This window comes from Prionailurus viverrinus, chromosome B3 (assembly GCF_022837055.1).
Source record: "Prionailurus viverrinus isolate Anna chromosome B3, UM_Priviv_1.0, whole genome shotgun sequence".
NCBI lineage: Eukaryota > Metazoa > Chordata > Mammalia > Carnivora > Felidae > Prionailurus > Prionailurus viverrinus.
In genome coordinates, this window is record NC_062566.1 from 13,069,163 (window position 1) to 13,087,665 (window position 18,503).

The window sequence follows — 18,503 nt, forward strand, 5'->3', positions numbered from 1 at the left end:
AGGATCCGAAGTAGGCTCTGTGCTGACAGCAGAGAGCCCAATGTGGGGCTTGAACTCACGAACCGCAAGATCATGACCTGGGCCAAAGTTGGACGGTTAACCGACTCAGCCACCCAGGCACCTCACTTTGTAAGTTTAAATATGTTAATGTATTTCCTGTTATGATGTCTGCAAGTATGCAGACATGGAAGAATCAAGAAATTGGTGATAAACCCAAAATCTTTTTCCTTTGGCTGATTGTTTCAAGCCAATAAGCTGTGGTCGAGGAAATTAGCTTGAGTGCTGGTGAGTTATAGAAACAGGATAAGTTCTATACAGCTCCCTAAGTTACCCGGATGTGCAGAATTCAGAGTGTGTCAAAGATGGGTGAGAACAGAAAGGCCAATCCCCTAGCTGAGTGCTGCCCCCCCCCCCCCGCCCAGCCATCTGGGGCATGGGTTTGGGGCCCTGGTCCCACACAAAGGAGCCCAAACTGCTGCCAGCAGGGCCTGCCTCTGCACCCACAGACTCCTGCTCCTTCTCTCTGTGCCCACGTTCTGATAGACACCTGCCCAAGGTGGCCATTGGGAGTTTCAGTCCAGCCCACACTCTGCTGGATGAGCTGTTGTGCTTGGACACAGAGCTATGTTTGCCTGGAAGAAATGGCACCTTTCCCAATTCTCACAAAAGCTCTGTCCACTCACCTAACTGCACAAAGGTGGCACAGAGGTGACGGTGGCTCTCCTGGGACCTGAATTTCTCAGGACTTGATGAGTTCAGATTACCCTTGAGCATCATCTAAACCTTCCCATCTAGCTTCCCTGATGCCATCCTCCTTTGTGTCAAGTGTACCTTTCAACTCTGGGTGTTCGCTGGGCCATTCTATCTGGAATGTTCTCTTCTTTCTTCCATCTCTGCCTGGCAAACTTCCATTAATCTTTCTAACTACCATTCCTCTTTTTAGTTTTAGCTTAACAGTCTCCTCCTTTAGGAAGCCTTCCCTGACACACCACTTAAGGTGACACTCACTGTCATGGGGCAGGCAAGTGCAGGGTGCGCGCCCAAGAGTGAGTGCCTCCTTAAATGGTGTGGCTTGGGCACCTGGCTTTCTCATCTTAACCCCTGCTCTGTTCCCTGACACCCCAGGCTGGGTTGGGTACCTCAGTGAACACCTGACTGTGCTCCCACGGAACTGTGAACCTTCCCTGCTGGGGAAACATCTCTCAGGTTCTATTATAACTGCCTGGCAACTCAGCCGCTGGGATCTGTGAAGGCAGGGTCCAAGCCCGCCTCATTCATCTTGGCATATCAGCACCTTGCACAGTGTCTGACAGTAGCCATATGATCCCCAGGAAGTCCAAGGTCATTCTGAGGGGAAGGTTTGCCTTAGTAGTGTGAGGTGACCAAGATGGCGGCAGGCTGGGCGGGGCTTCCATGGGAGAGCAAACATGAAGTGCTGCCTGATAGAAGGCGGGAGGATAAGCTGCAGAGGGAGGGAGGGAGGGAAGAACAACCTACAAATACAAATCCATTAGCTTAGAAGACTCTGAGGCTATAGTTCATACCTTAATTTTCATGGCTTCCAGAATAAGTTTTAGTGAAAAAAATCTTCAAAAAGAGAACATGTTTTCATATTGACTTGGTAGCCAAAATATTGTAGACTATTGATCTAATTAAAGGTGGAGCAAGTTGTTGAACTTTTATAAAAGGTGGAATAAAAGGAACCTTGTAAAAACCTATTAGGGCCTGAACTGTTTCCTCCCACCCAGATTCCTACATCCGAGTCCTCACCTCCAGTGACTTTACTTGGGACTAAGGTTGTTGCAGATGTAATTAGTTAAATTAAGATGTCATTCTAGGGGCGCCTGGGTGGCTCAGTCAGTTAAGCATTCAATTTCAGCTCAAGTCATGATCTCACGGCTCGTGAGTTCAAGCCCCCCATCAGGCTCTGTGCTGACAGCTGGGAGCCTGGAGCCTGCTTTGGATTCTGTGTCTCCCTCTCTCTGCCCCTCCCCCACTCACACTCTCTCTCTCTCTTTTTCTCAAAAATGAACATTAAAAATTTTTTTTTAAAAAGATGTCATACTAGAGTAGGTAGACCCCCTAATCCAATGTGACTCGTATCCTTACAAAAAGGAGGAATTTGAACACAAAGACACATAGAGGGGGCAGTCCATGTGAAGATGAAGGCAAGATTGGGGTGATGCATCTATAAGCCAAGGAACACCAGAGATTGCCAGGAACCCACCAGAAGCTGGGAGAGAGGCCCAGACCAGATTCTCCCTCACAGCCCCCAGAAGGAACCTGCACGGCCAATACTTTTATCTCAGACTTCCAGCCTCCAGCACTGTGAGAGAAGAACTTACTGTGGTTCACGTCACCTAGTGGGTGGTACTTTGTTATGGTAGCCCTTGCAAACCAATATGGAACCCCTACTGGCCAACTCTAGGCCTGGAGGTTTTCCTTCCCTTGGACCCCTAATACAAGAACATTGGGTATACGTATACTTACCCAGAGTGGCCACTTAGATATGGGAGCACCATTTTTTTTTTTTTTTTAATCACACTGTGCTCACATCTGACTTTCTATTACCTCCCTGCCTGGAAATTTGAGTATCTGCTGAGAAGGAGACCCGGAAGCAGGCAAATTCAGCAGGAACAAACACATGACTTTCACTGGCCATGGTTTTGCCTTTGATACAAGAACGTCCAAATGAAAGCACAGCCCACGAATCCCATGACAACCAGTAAGCTGCACTTAGCAGGGTGCCCGCCCTGAAGGGCCATAGTCACACATGAGGATCCATTCTTGAAGGCGACCTGTTGCCATTTCTGAACGCTCTAAATTGAAAAGATTTTTGTCAGCCTATTATTGGCCTCAAATTTCAAACTACTGAATTCTTTAGATCCTGAGTCCTTCTTTCTCTTGTAGCTAAAATGACTTACCTCCTCACTTAGGTCATCCACAGGGGGAAAAATTAGATCCCTCATACAATGTACACAAAAGTTCTAGGTGGATTAGAGGCCTAAATTCAAAAAGCAAAACTTTGATATGTTTAAAAAATATATAAGAAAAAGTAATTCCACGATTTTGGGTAGGGAAGGATTTTTTTTTAAACTAAGCTTCACACCCAGCGTGGAGTCCAATGCGGGGCTTGAACTCATGACCCATAGATCAAGACCTGAGCTGAAACCAAGAGCTGGACACTCAACTGACTGAGCCATCCAGGTGCCCCTGTAAGGAGGGTTTTTTTTAAACAAGACAAAAAATATAAATTAGAACAGAAAACATGGGTAAATGTAGTCATCTTACAAATAAAAACTCCTGCGTATCAAAAGTCAACATTAAAGAAAGTGAAAAGCCTGAAGTACACACTGGGAGCACACACAATATACGTAAGTGGCAAATAATTGGTTGTCAGAAATATGAAGAATGTCTAAAAATTGATAAAAAAAACCCAAACAGCCCAATTTAAAAATGAGCAAAAGACATGAATAGACAATTCACAGAATAGGAATTCCAAATGTCTAGTATACATGTGAAAAGATGGTCAACCTCACTATTAAGGAAACGCGATTAAATAAACCATATGATTGGCACATATAAAAGGTTTGACTGTATCAAGTGTTGGCAAGGATGTGGAGTAATGGGAATTTCCATGTCCTACTGGTGAGAATATAGGTTGGCATTTGCAGGGGGCGGGGGTGTGTGTGCCTGGGTGGCTCAGTTGATTAAGCGTCTGATCTGACTCTTGATTTCGGCTCAGGTCATGATTTCATGGTTCATGAGGTCAAGCCCCATGTTGGGGCTGACAGCTCAGAGCCTGTTTGAGATTCCCCCCTCTCTTTCTCTCTCTGCCCCTCCTCTTTGTGCATTAGCTCTCTCTCTCTCAAAATAAATAAATAAACTTAAAAAAAAATAAGTTGGCATTTGGCAAACCTGGTAAAGTTGAGGACATGGGTATTTGTCAAGTAAGCAATTCCACTCCTGGGCGTAGACCTCAGAGATAATCTTGAACGTGTGCCCAGAGAGACATGTATAAGAGTGATGAGGCAAATCGTATTTACACAGTGGAAAAAATGGAATTTCATCCCACCGATTTACATGTTCACCCTCATGAGCACTGATGATTGAGTTAGGGGAAAGTCAGACGGATAAAACACAATACGTGGGTTTAAAATGAAGAGACTAGAGAAACACCTATCAGCTGACATGGGTACATCTCAAAAATACAAAAGTACAAATGTAATGGGGGAAAAGCAAGCTACAGAAGGAAATATACATATAAAATTTTAAAAATGAGGGGCCCCTGGGTGGCTCAGTTGGTTAAGCGTCTGACTCTTGGTTTCAGCTCAGGTCATGATCTCACGGTTTGTGAATTTGAGCCCCCCTCCCATCCGCCCCCCATCAGGCTCCACAATGACAGTGCAGAGACTACTTAGGATTGTCTCTCTTTCCCTCTCTCTGCCCCTTTCCCTGCTCATTCTCTCTCTGTCTGTCTCTCTCTCTCAAAATAAACAAACATTTTAAAAAATAAAATAAAAAATAAAAATGAGAAATAATACTGTATATTTTCCTGGTTATACATGCTTTCAGAATGAAAAACACTAAATCAAGCACAACAATTGCCTGTAGTGTGGGGGGAAGAAAACGGGATTAGGAAGAACACAGAAGAACTCCATGTATCTGAAACATCCTATTTTAAGCTTGGTTAGTGTGTAGGTAAGCATTTGCATAGCAATATCTATACTTTTATCCTGTTAAAAACATGAACAGATGCAACCCGCTTTTGTTTAGTGCTTGCAAAGAATGGAGCAGGGTCCAGGCCTCGCCCCTTGGAGTTTTGCTGCCAGCACTCGGGGTCCTGGAGTTCGTACAACCACCACAAATGGAGGCTTATCAAGCTAATGTCCCTACGATGATGAGCCTTCTGGAGCTCACTGAGCTCCAGAAAATACAATTACTTTGGCTTCACAATATATTTAACAAAAAAGGGGCGGAGGGAGGGGTACTATACCAGGAAATACCTAAACGATAGCCTTACCTCCATCGCCAAATCACTGAAAGCATCAATTTCAAGTAATCTTGTCTGTCTGCATTTGCTCAAGTGTAATGTTTGGGATGGCAACATTTTCTCTTTTCCGTTTCTATCTGCCTGCAGGGAATGCTTTGAGGATTTATTGTCTGGCGTGCCCATAATATGTTTAGGCAGCTTTAGGAAACACCAGACAGATGAAAAGATAGAGAGTTTTGAACAACAGAATGTGGCAGTATGTTAATCTGGCAGGGCCACAACTCCAACCACAACATATTTTATTGAATGAAAATACATCCACAGGAATTCTACAGAGCACGTAAGGAGTTTCAGATGAGCCTCAGAAGATCTCCTAGGGTTGGAGACTTGTTGTAGCAGGCAATAAACAAATGCAATCTCTTTGGTATTACTAAGACAATGGAGAGTTTCCTTTTAAAAGCTCTGGAATTTGGGGCGCCTGGGTGGCTCAGTTGGTTAAGAGTCTGACTCTTGATTTTGGCTGTGGTCATAATTCACTGTTTAGGAGATCAAGCCCTGCATGGGGTTCTGTGCTGATTACACAGAGCCTCCTTGCGATTCTCTCTCTGCCTCACCCCTGCTCAAGTGCGTTCTCTCTCTCTCTCTCTCTCTCTCTCTCTCTCTCTCTCTCTCTCTCCCTCTCTCTCTCTCAAAATAAACATTTAAAAAAAAATCTCTGAAATTTAGCAAGAATACAGAGCAACAGTGAACAGCAAGTCTTGGTGGGAATATTGCTGATAAGCGAAATCTGAGGACAAATCAATCCTGCAAGAGGCCAAGTGGGATTTTCTAGAGTCACAGGGAGAAAAGGCTTTCATGAGACTCTCCCTCTCTACCCTCTGGCACACACAACAAAGGTTTTGCTCTGCAGAGTGTACTCTCAGGTCTCTGTTTTGCACTAGGGAACGTGATCTGTGCCACGGGGAGGAGCCCAGACGCCAGAGTTTGGTAGACCTGGCTCTCCTCTGCCAGTCCCAGCTGTGTGACCCTGGGAAATGACCTCCCCTCTCTCAGCCCCATGTGGTTCATTTGAGAATGGGACTACTGAGCATGCCCAGCACACAGGACTTCGGCACTTTGCCAGAGCCTGGCACGGAGGGTGGTCAAGCGTTAGTAGCTGGTGTGGTTGTTTAAAATCCTCAGTATTATTTGTAGTTGTTTAAGGAAATGTGTATTACAGGCATATAGTGTTAGAAATGGAAAGACAAGAATATGGTACTCTGAAATGTAAAGCTGTAGGGGATTCAAGAAACAGAAAGCAGATCAAGTATATGAAGGTAGTAATGTGTTCTGTGTGCTTTTCTGCTTCTCCGCATTAAAAGAAACCCCGACTTTTCAAAAATCAGATGTTGTGTAAGTTCAGAGCATTTCTTTAATCAAAGGAACATAGGATGGAGAAGAGCATCAGAAAAAAAGTAAATGATTTCTTTCTTGTTAAACAAGCATAAGGCATGCCAGGCAAATAGTGTCCCATGGAAGGAGCTGCCAGGAGAAACCTCTCCTCTGGAGAAGAGCAGGGCATTTCCCGGAGGAGGAAAGGAAGAGGCAGGGCTCTGAATACACGAGCATTTGTCAGAGCTTTTATATCCAGAAAATAAATGTAGAGAAGGTGATTCTTTTTTTTTAATTTTTTTTAACATTTATTTTATTTTCGAGAGAGAGAGAGAGAGACAGAGTAAGAGTGGGGAGGGGCAGAGAAGGAGAGGGAGACAGAATCTGAAGCAGGCTCCAGGCTCTGAGCTGTCAGCACAGAGCCCAACACGGGGCTCAAAATCACGAGCCTTAAGATCATGACCTGAGCTGAAGTTGGATGCTTAACCCACTGAGTCACCCAGGTGCCCTGAGAAGGGACTTCTTTAAAGAAACACATCTACAGACATACAGCTTAGACACCAAGGACCTCCAGGTCATGTATTAATGAAAAAAAAAAAAAAGCTAAGTTCTGAAAGCAACAGATTTGTAGATTACTGAGTTGAGCACTGGAGGATCTAAAAGCAAGAAAGGAAGGGCTATCACCAAAGTACAAAGTGGAGCCTGCTTGGGATTCTCTCTTTCCCTCTCTCTCTCTCTCTGACCCCCCCCCCCAACTCATGCTGTCTGTCTCTCTCAAAATAAATAGATAAAAACTTAAAAAACTTAAAAAAATAAAGCCCACACTGTTGACTACACCATGTCACCTTCCTTAGAGATAGAGGAAATGTCCTGTCGATACTCTAGTTTTCACAGTGCACCTGAGAGCCAGTTCAACACAGCAATGCCAGGCCAAGTGCTCCAAAGAAGACTCCAAAGATGGCATGTCGCACAGTCCAAGGGAAAGCCTGGACAGGTCACACGTTCTGGAGCAGCAGTAACCGGCAATAGAAAATAATTCTTAACACAGGGGAAGAGTTCGCCCATGTTCACCACTGAGTTTCTGTATCACGTTTAGAAAAACAAATCTGCACAGAGGAGCATGATTTGGATTCACTGTCCAAAGTTAATGAAAAGTTAGTGAATGGAGTAGTTCTGGCACAGAGGAGGGCAGGTAGAAGGGAAAACTTCAGCCCACAGTGAGGGAGAGAAGGCAGAGAGCATGAGTCACCAGGCAGCATTTATCTGTCAGCCCGAGGAGAAAAGAACTGGCTTGGCCTGATGGACACCATAAAAGGCGAGGCAGAAGGAGGAAGAGGATGCATGAAAGATGCCCTTTTAAGAGGCACATAAATCCCACGAGAGCTGTCTGAGAAATTATCCTGGCCTTCAACCACCAAGACCTTGTAAAAGAAAAGGCCTCTGTGGTTGTGAATGTAACTGCGGAAATGTACGAAAGCAAAGCCACGCAAATTTCTGAGGCAGACCCGTTTGGGCAAAGCATTCATAATCCAGTGAGGAAACAAAGCACAGTGATCCAATGAAAACCACACAGTTCAAACATGCAAGTTCCAGTGACTATGTCACTGTGGAGAACCTGGACGTAAAGAAGTGGCAAAGTTTAAGACAACTCAGCTAAACACAAAGTAACTTTGTAGGCCAGCTGGGAACATGGACTCTAATTCTTGTTGGATAGTCAGCACAGATGTGTACAAGGCGCGCCATCTGCCGGCAAGATTTAGTACTGCTGATTTGGAAAGAATTCTTAGAGGAGGTGCGGGATTCTGGCGGAGGGTAATTTACCCTCTTTTGTAGCAACACCACTCCACATTAAGTTCTAGTAACATTAGATGCAATAAATGTCCGATATTCGACCCTTGACTTGCTTATTTCCTGTCTTACAATACAAGACAGAATATCTACTTCTAGACAGGAAGAAATTCTGGACTACCAGGCACTCCCAGTCATTACTTCCTTCCTCTTCTCATTACATGAATGGAATCATACAGTATGAATTCTTTTGGGTCTGGTTTCTTTCATTAAGCATTATGTTTGTGAGAGTCATCCGTGATGTTAGGCAAAAGAGCAGTTTGATCATTTTCTTTGTATGAATGAACAGATCACAATTTTATCTATTGTACTTTTTTAAAATTTTGTTTTAATGTTTATTTATTTTTGAGAAAGAGAAGGAGAGACAGAGTGTGAGTGGGAGAGGGGGAGAGAGATGGAGACCCAGAATCTGAAGCAGGCTCCAGGCTCGAGCTGTCAGCATAGAGCCTGACATGGGGCTCGAACTCACAAACTGTGAAATCATGACCTGAGCTGACGTTGGACACTTAACCAACTGAGCCACCCAGGCGCCCCTATCTATTGTACTTTTCTAAAAATATATGTAATTTATTGTGAAATTGGCTTACATACAACACCCAGTGCTCATCCCAACAAGTGCCTTCCTCGATGCCTATCACCCATTTATCTATAGTAGTTTTGATGAACAGCTGGGTTGTTTCCAATTCTTGGCTATTATAAATAACGTAGCTTTGGACATTCTTGGCCATTTCTTTTGATGAACATATGTGTGCATTTGTGTTATATTTAGGAGTGATACTGCTGTGTTACAGAGTAGGCAAATATTCAAATTTAGAAGATGAAGCCAAACCATTTCCTAAAGTAGTCATACCAAATACATTCTAAACTGCAACTTATGAGAAACCATATAAGAGCATGACATCCTTACCAACACTTGATATTATCAGTCCTTTTAAAAAATTAGCCATTCTAGTGGAGATGTAGTAGTATCTTCTGATTTTAATTTTAATTTCCCTGATGACTGATCAAATGGAACATTTAGGATGTTTATTAGCTATGTGGGCATGTGTGTGTGTGTGTGTGTGTGTGTGTGTGTGTGTGTGTGAAGTCTCTTGCCTGCTTTTCTATTCTGTTGTCTGTCTTTGTTTTATTGATATATAGGAGATTTTTTTTTACAGATTCTAGATATAAGTCCTTTGCCAGTTATGTGTATGGCAAATACCTTCTTCCTCTCTGTGGTATGAAATATATGGTGATTTAAATACAGAGGAGGGGGTTCAGGAGAGCAGGCAAGAAATAGAAAGTCAAAGGAGTGACATCAGAACTCTAGGACCCAGGAGTGAATGTATAATTTCATCACATGTATGTAATTTCACTATCTATCTATCTATCTATCTATCTATCTATCTATCTACACGTGTGTATATGTATATGTATATATAATTGCATCAACGATGTATGTGCCTTGGTTGTGGATGCTCTGATATGACCATGGTCCTCTTTTGCTTCTGGACAGTGGCCATGGAGAAGCCATGGACACAGCATCATGGGAGAAGCTCCTTCTGCCTGAAAGCAGGCAGGTTCTCTGCCAGAACCTCCTGCCATCACGTATTCAAAACACCCTAAACCGGAAACTTACTGTGCAAATGACAATTTGATCCGTGCTTGAATTTCTATCCATTCCTCCTTTACAATCCTTCCACATTGCAGCAGCTCCTTTGCAAGTGTCTCTGCCTTTGTCAAATTCTCGGAAGCTTCTTTAAACCTGAGTTGTGTTCAGGAAACGTCACACATAGTTCTAGATTCTGGGACCCCAGTTCTTGGGACATCCTTGGCTCTTAAACTTCCCATCACCCTTTCCGAGTCATCTGTCAGCTTTTGATTTGGCCTTGAAAAATTAAACATAGGCATTATGAATGGCATTTCTACGTGTAAATATTAGAAGCAAAAGGATACTTTTGAAGGGAGAGTAAGGCTCTCCCCATGGTATGGAATAGCTCAATCGAACACTTGAAAACATCTGTATTGTCGTTATAGGGAGGCACGATGGAGTTGGTGAGGATTTCTTTGGCTTTTTCTGCATGTTGTTTTGCTTGCAGGGACAGTCCTGTAGACAAAGGAAAAGAGGTCTCAGTTTCTCTTTCATGTCAGCAGGGCACATGACCATAATGATCTATGGCCAGGAAATAAAATTAGGTCTCCTCCACAGACTGTCAAGTGACACATAGAGATATATCAGGGCAGCATGAAATATTGTCCTGACTGTAAAAACCAAAGCAGTGGCTTACAGCTAGTACTCAAGATAAATCTCCCCCAAATGGTCTTTCTAGAAATTAAACAGCATGAACGGGAATTGAACAACTTTGAAACCTCACCAATATCAGATATGAAATATATTCTAAATAATTATAAGAAAACAAACGGAATGCAAGGACTATAGCATTCTGGGCAGGAAATAAGATATTCATGAATTTTCATTCTGGCTGTGTGACAGCAATCTTAATACTAAAAATTCTGAATCTTCTGCTTATCCATCTATAATCATAACTTTAGAGGGTTATTTTAACGTAATAAAAATGCAATGATATCTAAAAACACTTTACAGATACAATTCCAATGACAGAATGGGCTAATGTGCTACAATCTTATTCCTATAAATTTGTTGGCTAATATGACAACATGGGACAACATCAAGGAAAATAATCTCTACCAAGAACGAATTCCCCACTGTGTTCCAGTGTTCTTCCATGGGCTTATTAATATGTAGTAAGGGTGGCAAGGGGGGTTGCCAGTTAGGTTTCAGGGCTTTTCACTTCTCCATACTCCCAACCATTTTCCCCCACACTGACGTCCTTCATTCTATCCACATCTATACACTCCTGGTCTTTTTTTTTTTTTTTTTTTTTTTTATGAAAGTGTATCTCAGAATCTCTAAGAAGCTGCCAAAATACAAAATTAATGCTGTTCTGATGTCTATAAAATGGAAGAATATACTTTCTGATGGAGAAATTCCAAGGTATGTCCTTCATGTGGGAACTCTTATAGATTGTCTAATTTTTTTAAAGTACATATTTAATCAACCTACCAGTGATATTTTAGTGCCAATTACACATGCAATATTACAAAAGTTAGTGGTGCATTGTATTTCTTAAAAATTTTATTTATTTATTTTGAGAGAGAGTACATGACCAGGAGAAAGGCAGAGAGAGAGGGAGAGAGAGAATCCTAAGTACTCTCCATGCTCAGCACAGAGTCCTATGAGGGGCTGGCTCTCCTGACCTTGAGATCACGACCTGAGCCAAAATCAGGAGTCAGACACTTAATTGAGTCACCCAGGTACCCGCTCTCACTTTAACTTGAGAAAGAAAGACTGTCATGCAAAAAGGTAGCAGCCTATGGAAGAAAAGCATTATTTGAAATCCCAGATGCCAGGTCACTGGTGCTGGCATCCAAAACCCTACTAACATTATAAGTTGGATAAGTTGTTTCATCTCATTTGTCTCCTCTGGATCTAAAAATATAGGAGGGGGTTCTGGGGTTTGAACTAGATGATCTCCAGGGTCCCCTCTGGCTCTAAAAATCTTTGATCTAACAAGTGGGACCAGTTAATAATCAGATTTGACCAAATTCATTGTGTGGCAATTCTGTGCTTAGCACTGTGGTGTCTTCCACTTCTTGTTATTTTATTTATTCACTGGATCCATCCTGGGAAGTTAGTACCACCATCATTATCATCACTTTGAAGAAAGGGAGTACAGAGATGTACTCTTGTACACCTCGTCCTGGGTGAAGGAGAAGGAGAAGACATGATATCCTGTTGTTTTTTGCCTTCCCTGCATCCATTCCTCCTTCCTTCGTTTTCTTCTGAGAATGTCCAGCCCCTGTACACCCAATCCATGTGATTTAGCCAAGGTCAGCCTGTCCTCCAGGATCTAGTGGAGCCAAAAGGCAGATCTATCATCTTACTATTCCTTGCCTTTGACCTACCATCCAAGTCAGCCCCAATAGAACCCCCAACTCCTGAGATTTTGGTGAAAAGACATTCTTTTTTTTTTTTCTCCCTGGGAATGCTGATGAAGGAAGTCTAAATAAAACTTCTGCAAGCCTTGCTGCTGCCAGATGGGCAAAGCCTGGGTAAGAACAAAGTCCATGCAGAGAAAAACAGAGCCAAGGGGTAGATTAAGAGAGAAACACAAATCTGATGACATTGGTTGAACACCTGGTTTAACCTGTGTAGACACCTGGTTGTCTACAGCAAGTTTTACCCTTGCGTTTTCAAGTTGTATGAGCCAATACATGAACTTTTGTTTACTGCTGGCTTGATTTCATCTCTTATTTATGTTTTTTTTTGGGGGGGGGGGTGTTGCTTACAGGCAAGAAATTCTCCATCAAAACAAATGTGAATGGATCCCATTGTAGGCCTACGCTCCATGCCTTGGGCCCCTTCTGCAATACCTTCAAAGCTAACAATTCTCTCCCAAGAACCCTACTTTTAAGATCATAAATAAAGGGCTCTCCAAAGCCCTCCAAAGGGCTAAAATCTTCCTTCTCTTTTTTTATATATTATATTAAAAAATCTCATTCACTCTTTCTAAAATGAGATGGCTACTCAATGGGTGGAGAGGAGAATATTCAAGAAAGCTGAATCCTTCTAGTTATGTGTGAGTCACATTTGCATGAAAGAGCAGAAACCCATGGATTGTTACCTCTCCCCCTCCCGCCACCATTGGAGATGAACTCACCTTTCAGCTGGAGGTAGCCTTGGGCCAGATTAACATGTGCCTCAGCTAGTTTCCAGTGTGAGTCACCATAGCAAATTCTCGTCAGCGCCATGCAGCGTACAAGCTCGCGGACAGCCTGTTCATACTGTGACGGACAGAAAATGGGCTTACGAGCTAGATGACTTGAAAACACAGAGTCACAAAGCACAAAGTCAACTAGCATTTTTGTCCATTCAGTGTATATTTCCTGAGTACCTACTAGGTGCCAGGGATACATCAGAGAAGAAAATAGACAAAGATCTGTTTTGGGCCGTGGGCGGTTCATCTATTAGGGTGAAATAGACAATACCTGACAGAAATGAATAAACTTTATAGTATATTTAAATGGATAAAACATTTAAACTTTTAGTACCTTATGAGAAAGATAACAAATAAAGAAGAAATAGAAAAAGTAGAGCAGACATCTAACCATTCCCTAGGCTTTCGCTGCCCATCTATGAACAGCTACTACACATTCAAGCACCAGGGGGCAAGTGGTACCAGTTTTCAAATAAGGCTCTCTGGTTCTCCATTCAAATACCTTTCTTAGCAGCCTAGGGTATCAGCATAGCAAATGAGGTTGGCAACTGACAAACAGATTTCATTAAAGCAGTGAGAAGTCCATTTATGTTCAGTGTCTGGACCAAGAGAACAGGGAGCTGGTATGTCCAGTTCAGGTCAGCTCGGAGCAGCAATATACTCAAAGCAAGGCTGGTAGTTTTAAAATATAGCTCCAAAATCCTTTGACTCTTTCCATCCAGAGATAGGGGATGTCTGTCTCCTTCCCTTTGAATCTGGGCTTTATAACTGGCTGATAGAATATGGATGGGATGATGCAGTGCCAGTTTGGGGGCCCAGGTCTTAAGGAACTGGCCGCTTCCATTTTCTGTTTCTTCTTAGAAACAGAACACAATTGTGGGCTGAGTTGTGTCCCCACTGCCCCTTAAATTCAAATTTTGGAGGCCCAAGTACTTTAAAATGTGACAGTATATGGAGAGAAGGTCTTTAAAAAGGTAAGTTAAAATGAGGCTGTTAGGGTAGAGCCCTAACCCAACATGACTGATGTCCTTATAAGAAGAGGAAGAAATACCAGGAATGGGCACGCAGAAAGAAAAAAATTGTGAGGACATGGGGAGAGGGCACCGTATTCAAGCTAAGCCTCCAAATGACATCAACCCTGCCAACATTTTGATCTTGGACTTGTAGCCTCCAGAACTTGGAGAAAATAAACTTCTGATGTTTAAGCCACCTCGTCTGAGGTATTCTGTTATGGCAGCCCTAGGAAACTGATAACCTAACCACCATGCTATGAGGAAGCCAAAAGAGAGGCCCCTGTAGAAAGGTACCAATAGCTGACAACAATTAGTCAATCAGAGGAGGGAGCCATCTTGGCAGTGGATTGTCTCTTTGTAGATAGAGTCCAGCTAAAGCTGGGAGTTTAGGGAATGGCTTCCTTGGAGACATAGCAAGTGAATACAGTGAAGAAAAAAGAAAGAAATGATGAAAACACTTGGGAGTCTAGACAGACAGTCAAGCAAAAAGAGAGAGGACCTGATGTGACAATGAATCTATCCCAACCACAGATTTCTAAGAAGAGGGCTATGTAGACTGAAAGTCAGGCCCCTCAATCGTAGCCTGGGTCCTCACTACCTGCAACTGGGGTACAGAAGAGCAGCCTGCCCTCCCTCAACCTTTTTACTTGCTAGAATGCACACTCCAAGTATCCCTTTGGCTTTCTGATCTTTATTCTGCCAGTTCCAGTGGCTTCATCCAACAGGCATGGGGAGGAGGCAGACAGAAGAGAAGTATAAGTAGGCAGACAATTTCATAACTGGGATGTGCCTTGGAAATAATATAATCTGATCCCTTTAATTTAAAGAAGAAATGTAAATCTGGAGAGATGAAAGGATTTATCACCAAATGGTAGAGTTGAGACTTAAAATTCAGCTCCCTGAGGCCAAGTCCAGAGCTCTTTTCACAAAACCATTCTTGGGCCACCTGAAATTTCTTTAACTCCTTAACATTAAAATATGCAGCTCTGATGATCAGTAGGTCTGGCCATATATATATTTAATAATGAGTTTTTGGGGTGCCTGAGTGGCTCAGTCAGTTAAGCGTCCGACTTCAGCTCAGGTCATGGTCTCACCACTCGTGAGTTCGAGCCCCGCGTCAGGCTCTGTGCTGACAGCTCAGAGCCTGGAGCCTGCTTCTCATTCTGTGTCTCCCTTTCTCTCTGTCCCTCTTCTGCTCACACTTTGTCTCTTTCTCTCAAAAATAAATAAATGTTCAAAAACAATTTTTTTAAATAAAAAAATAAAAATGAGTTTTTAATACCCAAATCTTGGTGTCTAAACACTATTCTTTGCTAAGAATCCACAGCTGGAGCAGGGAAAGTATAAGATGAATCTGAAAAATCTTGCTGTGCCTGAAATGAGTAAAGATCAATGGGGATGTATCGAGGAGGTGGGAGCCAGTGTGAAGGGGCAAATACCGGCAAATATGAAACAATTCATGTTTTAACGATTATAATAGATGGTAATACATTTCAAAAGCAATTTCCTGAGCCCATAACTTATATAAATGAGTGAATAATAGAGTGTAAAGAAGGAACACTCTTCCTTATAGAAAATGCCAAATAAATATTGAAAGAATGCTGAGGTCAGAGAATTTGCCATTTGGCAAACATCGTAGTAATAACTGATTCAAGTGAGAATCATTAATGGACGCTAAAACTAGGGGGTGACATTTTAATGAGGAAAAGGACACACACACAGTTTTGCTGAATCTTCCCACAAGATACTTATTAATTACAAAGGGAAGAATAGTAATTCCATAAAGAAGCCTGCCAGACAGCACCTGGACCAAGTGATCAAAGTTAGCGTCACGGTAAGGAGACAAGAGGACACCATATGCGTCCTGCTGTGATACACTAAAAAAGACCCCTAGGTCTTGTCTGTGGCATTCTGGCCCAGAATGGACAACCTGTATCTAATCATGAGGACACACATGAAAAAAGCAAATTGAGAGATACTGTACAAAATAATTGGAGTGTACTTGTGAAGGACTGAATATTTGTGTCCCTCCAAATTCATATGTTGAGGCTCTAACCCCCAATGTGGCATTTAGAGACAGGCCTCTAAGGAAGTAATTGAAGTTAAATGAGGTCATAAAGGTGGGGCCCTGATCCAACAGAATTACTGTCCTTATAAGAAGCGTCACCTTTCTCTCCCCCTTCTTTACCACTGCCCCCCAACACAAAGAGGCCATGTGAGCACACAGCAAGAAGGCAGTCATCTACAGCCCAAGGGGAGAGCTCTCACCAGACACAGACCCTGCTGGAAACTTGCTCTTAAACTTCCTTCAGTCACCCAGTCTGTGGTGTTGTACTGTGGCAGCCAGAGCAGACTAACACAGTAAGTTTTTCAAAAATATCAAGATCATGAAAGACAAAGGCAGGCCAAGGAATCGTTCTAGTAGATTAAAGAAGGCTAAAGAGACTTCACAACTATATTCTATATGAATTAATAGAGCAGAGCATGGATCTGTCTGATTTTTTTTCTGCCAAAGACGCTATTGAGATAATTCAAGAAATATGGATAAGGTTAGCAGATTAGATAATAATATTATACCAATATTAGTTTCTTAATTTTATTTTATTTTTTTAATATGAAATTTATTGTCAAATTGGTTTCTATTCAACACCCAGTGCTCCTCCAGTTTCTTGATTTTAATCTTGATCCTGTGGGTATGTAGGAGTATCCTCTAAGATAGTTAGGGGTAAATCTATAATATCTGTAATTTACTCTGAGATAATTGAGAAAAATAATGACACACACACACACAGAATAAAGCAAATCTTAGCAACTGGTGAGTCTTGTAACTTTTCTGTAAGTCTGAAAGTATTTTAAAGTAAAAAAATGCCAACAAAAGGTATTTTAAAAAGCAAATTACATCATGTTAATACTTTCCAGAAAACACTTTTAAGGGCTCGTACGGGACTTAGCTGGAGACCTGCAAGGTCCTAAGTGAACTGCCTGCCTCTCCAACTGCATTTCACATCAGTCTGTAGCTTCCTTTCTCACTTCAAACATGTCTCGCTTGTGCCCACCTCATAGATTTTACATGTGCTGTTTCCTCTCCTTAGAACTCTTTTCCCTTAACTCCTCCAAGCTGGCTCCTTCACTTCCTAAGGTCTCAGCTCTTACGTCACCTGTTCATAGACAGGCCCACTCTTTCCTCAATAGCACTTGACATAGTCTCTGGCTTGCTAGTGTATTTGCAATGTGGACTGCCCCTCAGCTCCATGAGGCCATGCAACCTGCCTGCGTTGTTCACCACGGTATCCAGGGGTGCCTCAACTGAACTGCAGAACACAGAAAATAATTTAGTGCCATCCTAGACCCATAGAAGAGAAGCTAATTCTTTATACACATTGAATGCCTTAGGGCATTAAGGCTTAATTCTCTTGCAGGACTCTGGTTGAGAAAGGCTGCCAGCCCAGTGCCTACCTAGCACACAGCCTGGCACACAGTCTATACTGATCTGTTGCATAATGAATAAGTACACATTCAAGACCAAATCCATGCCTCCTCTCCATAATCCTGCTCTTCCGCCTGTATTCATTTAATTGCAAAGGGTCTGGCAAGCCTCTAGTCACCCAAGTTGGATGAGACCTAAGTCATGGATTGTATACATCCACTCTGATTCACTCTTGCCTCTACAACCCCTACATCCCCTCAGTCACCAGGTCTTCCTGATTCACATTTCCAAATTCCTGCCAGAAGATCTTAGCATCTTTACTGACCCTGCTACATGTAGTTCAGGCTCTTCTAATTCCTTGCTGGTATTATTACAAATATCTTCTGAACTGGGCCTCCTCCTCCAATTTTGCTCCCTTCTCACCCTTCCTCCACTCAGTTATGTGAGTGATCATTCCAGACACTCAAATCTGCTTGTGACACTCCTATGTATCATCCTAGGAAAGTTTCTAATACCTTTAGGAGGAAATCTAAACTCCTTCTCTGGGCATTGAACACCCTCTGGGCCCCAGCTCCTTCCATAATCCAACCTCATTTCCTGCGCTATGTCACTAAAGCCTGAATCCTATGGAAGCAACTTAAGTGTCCATGGATGGGTGAATAAATAAAGAAAATATGATACATATATATAATGGAATATTATTCAACTGTAAAAAGTAAGGGAATTCTGCCATTTGTGACAACATGGATAGACTCGAGGCATTATGCTAAGGAAATAAATCAGAGAAAAACAAACACTGTATGATCTTACTTATATGTGGAATCTTAAAAAACAACAACGAAAAGCTTCATAGATATAGAGAACAGACAGGTGGTTGCTATGGGGTTGGGGGGTGTGTAAAAAGGGTGAAGGCAGTCAAAAAGTACAAACTTTTAGTTGTAAAATAAATAAGTCCTGGGGATGTAACATACAACATTATGACTATAGCTAATAATACTATACTATACAGAATAATACTATTCTATATCTGCTACCCCTGCCCAGAACACTATCGTCTTCGCTCTTACCTGGCC

The 18,503-nt window shown here is 42.4% G+C and overlaps 2 protein-coding genes across 11 annotated transcripts in view; one reads left to right on the forward strand and one right to left on the reverse strand.

Annotated features, from left to right (window-relative positions):
* The window catches only part of TTC23 (tetratricopeptide repeat domain 23), a 104,982-nt gene that overhangs the window by 61,806 nt on the left and 24,673 nt on the right, over positions 1-18,503 (reverse strand). For all 10 annotated transcript variants that reach the window (XR_007152906.1, XR_007152905.1, XM_047862300.1 and 7 more), the window contains exons 3-5: positions 12,934-13,057; positions 10,148-10,298; positions 9,831-9,956 (exon numbers count right to left, since the gene is read on the reverse strand). Coding sequence is in view for 8 of the 10 variants with exons in the window: in XM_047862300.1 (XP_047718256.1) it covers positions 9,831-9,956; positions 10,148-10,298; positions 12,934-13,057 (401 nt within the window). In the remaining 2 variants the exon portion in view is untranslated. The remainder of the gene's footprint in view (positions 1-9,830; positions 9,957-10,147; positions 10,299-12,933; positions 13,058-18,503) is intronic.
* Positions 16,241-18,503, forward strand: part of LRRC28 (leucine rich repeat containing 28) — a 182,614-nt gene continuing 180,351 nt past the window's right edge. The window contains exon 1 of the mRNA XM_047862309.1: positions 16,241-16,364. The gene's annotated coding sequence lies outside the window, so the exon portion shown is untranslated. The remainder of the gene's footprint in view (positions 16,365-18,503) is intronic.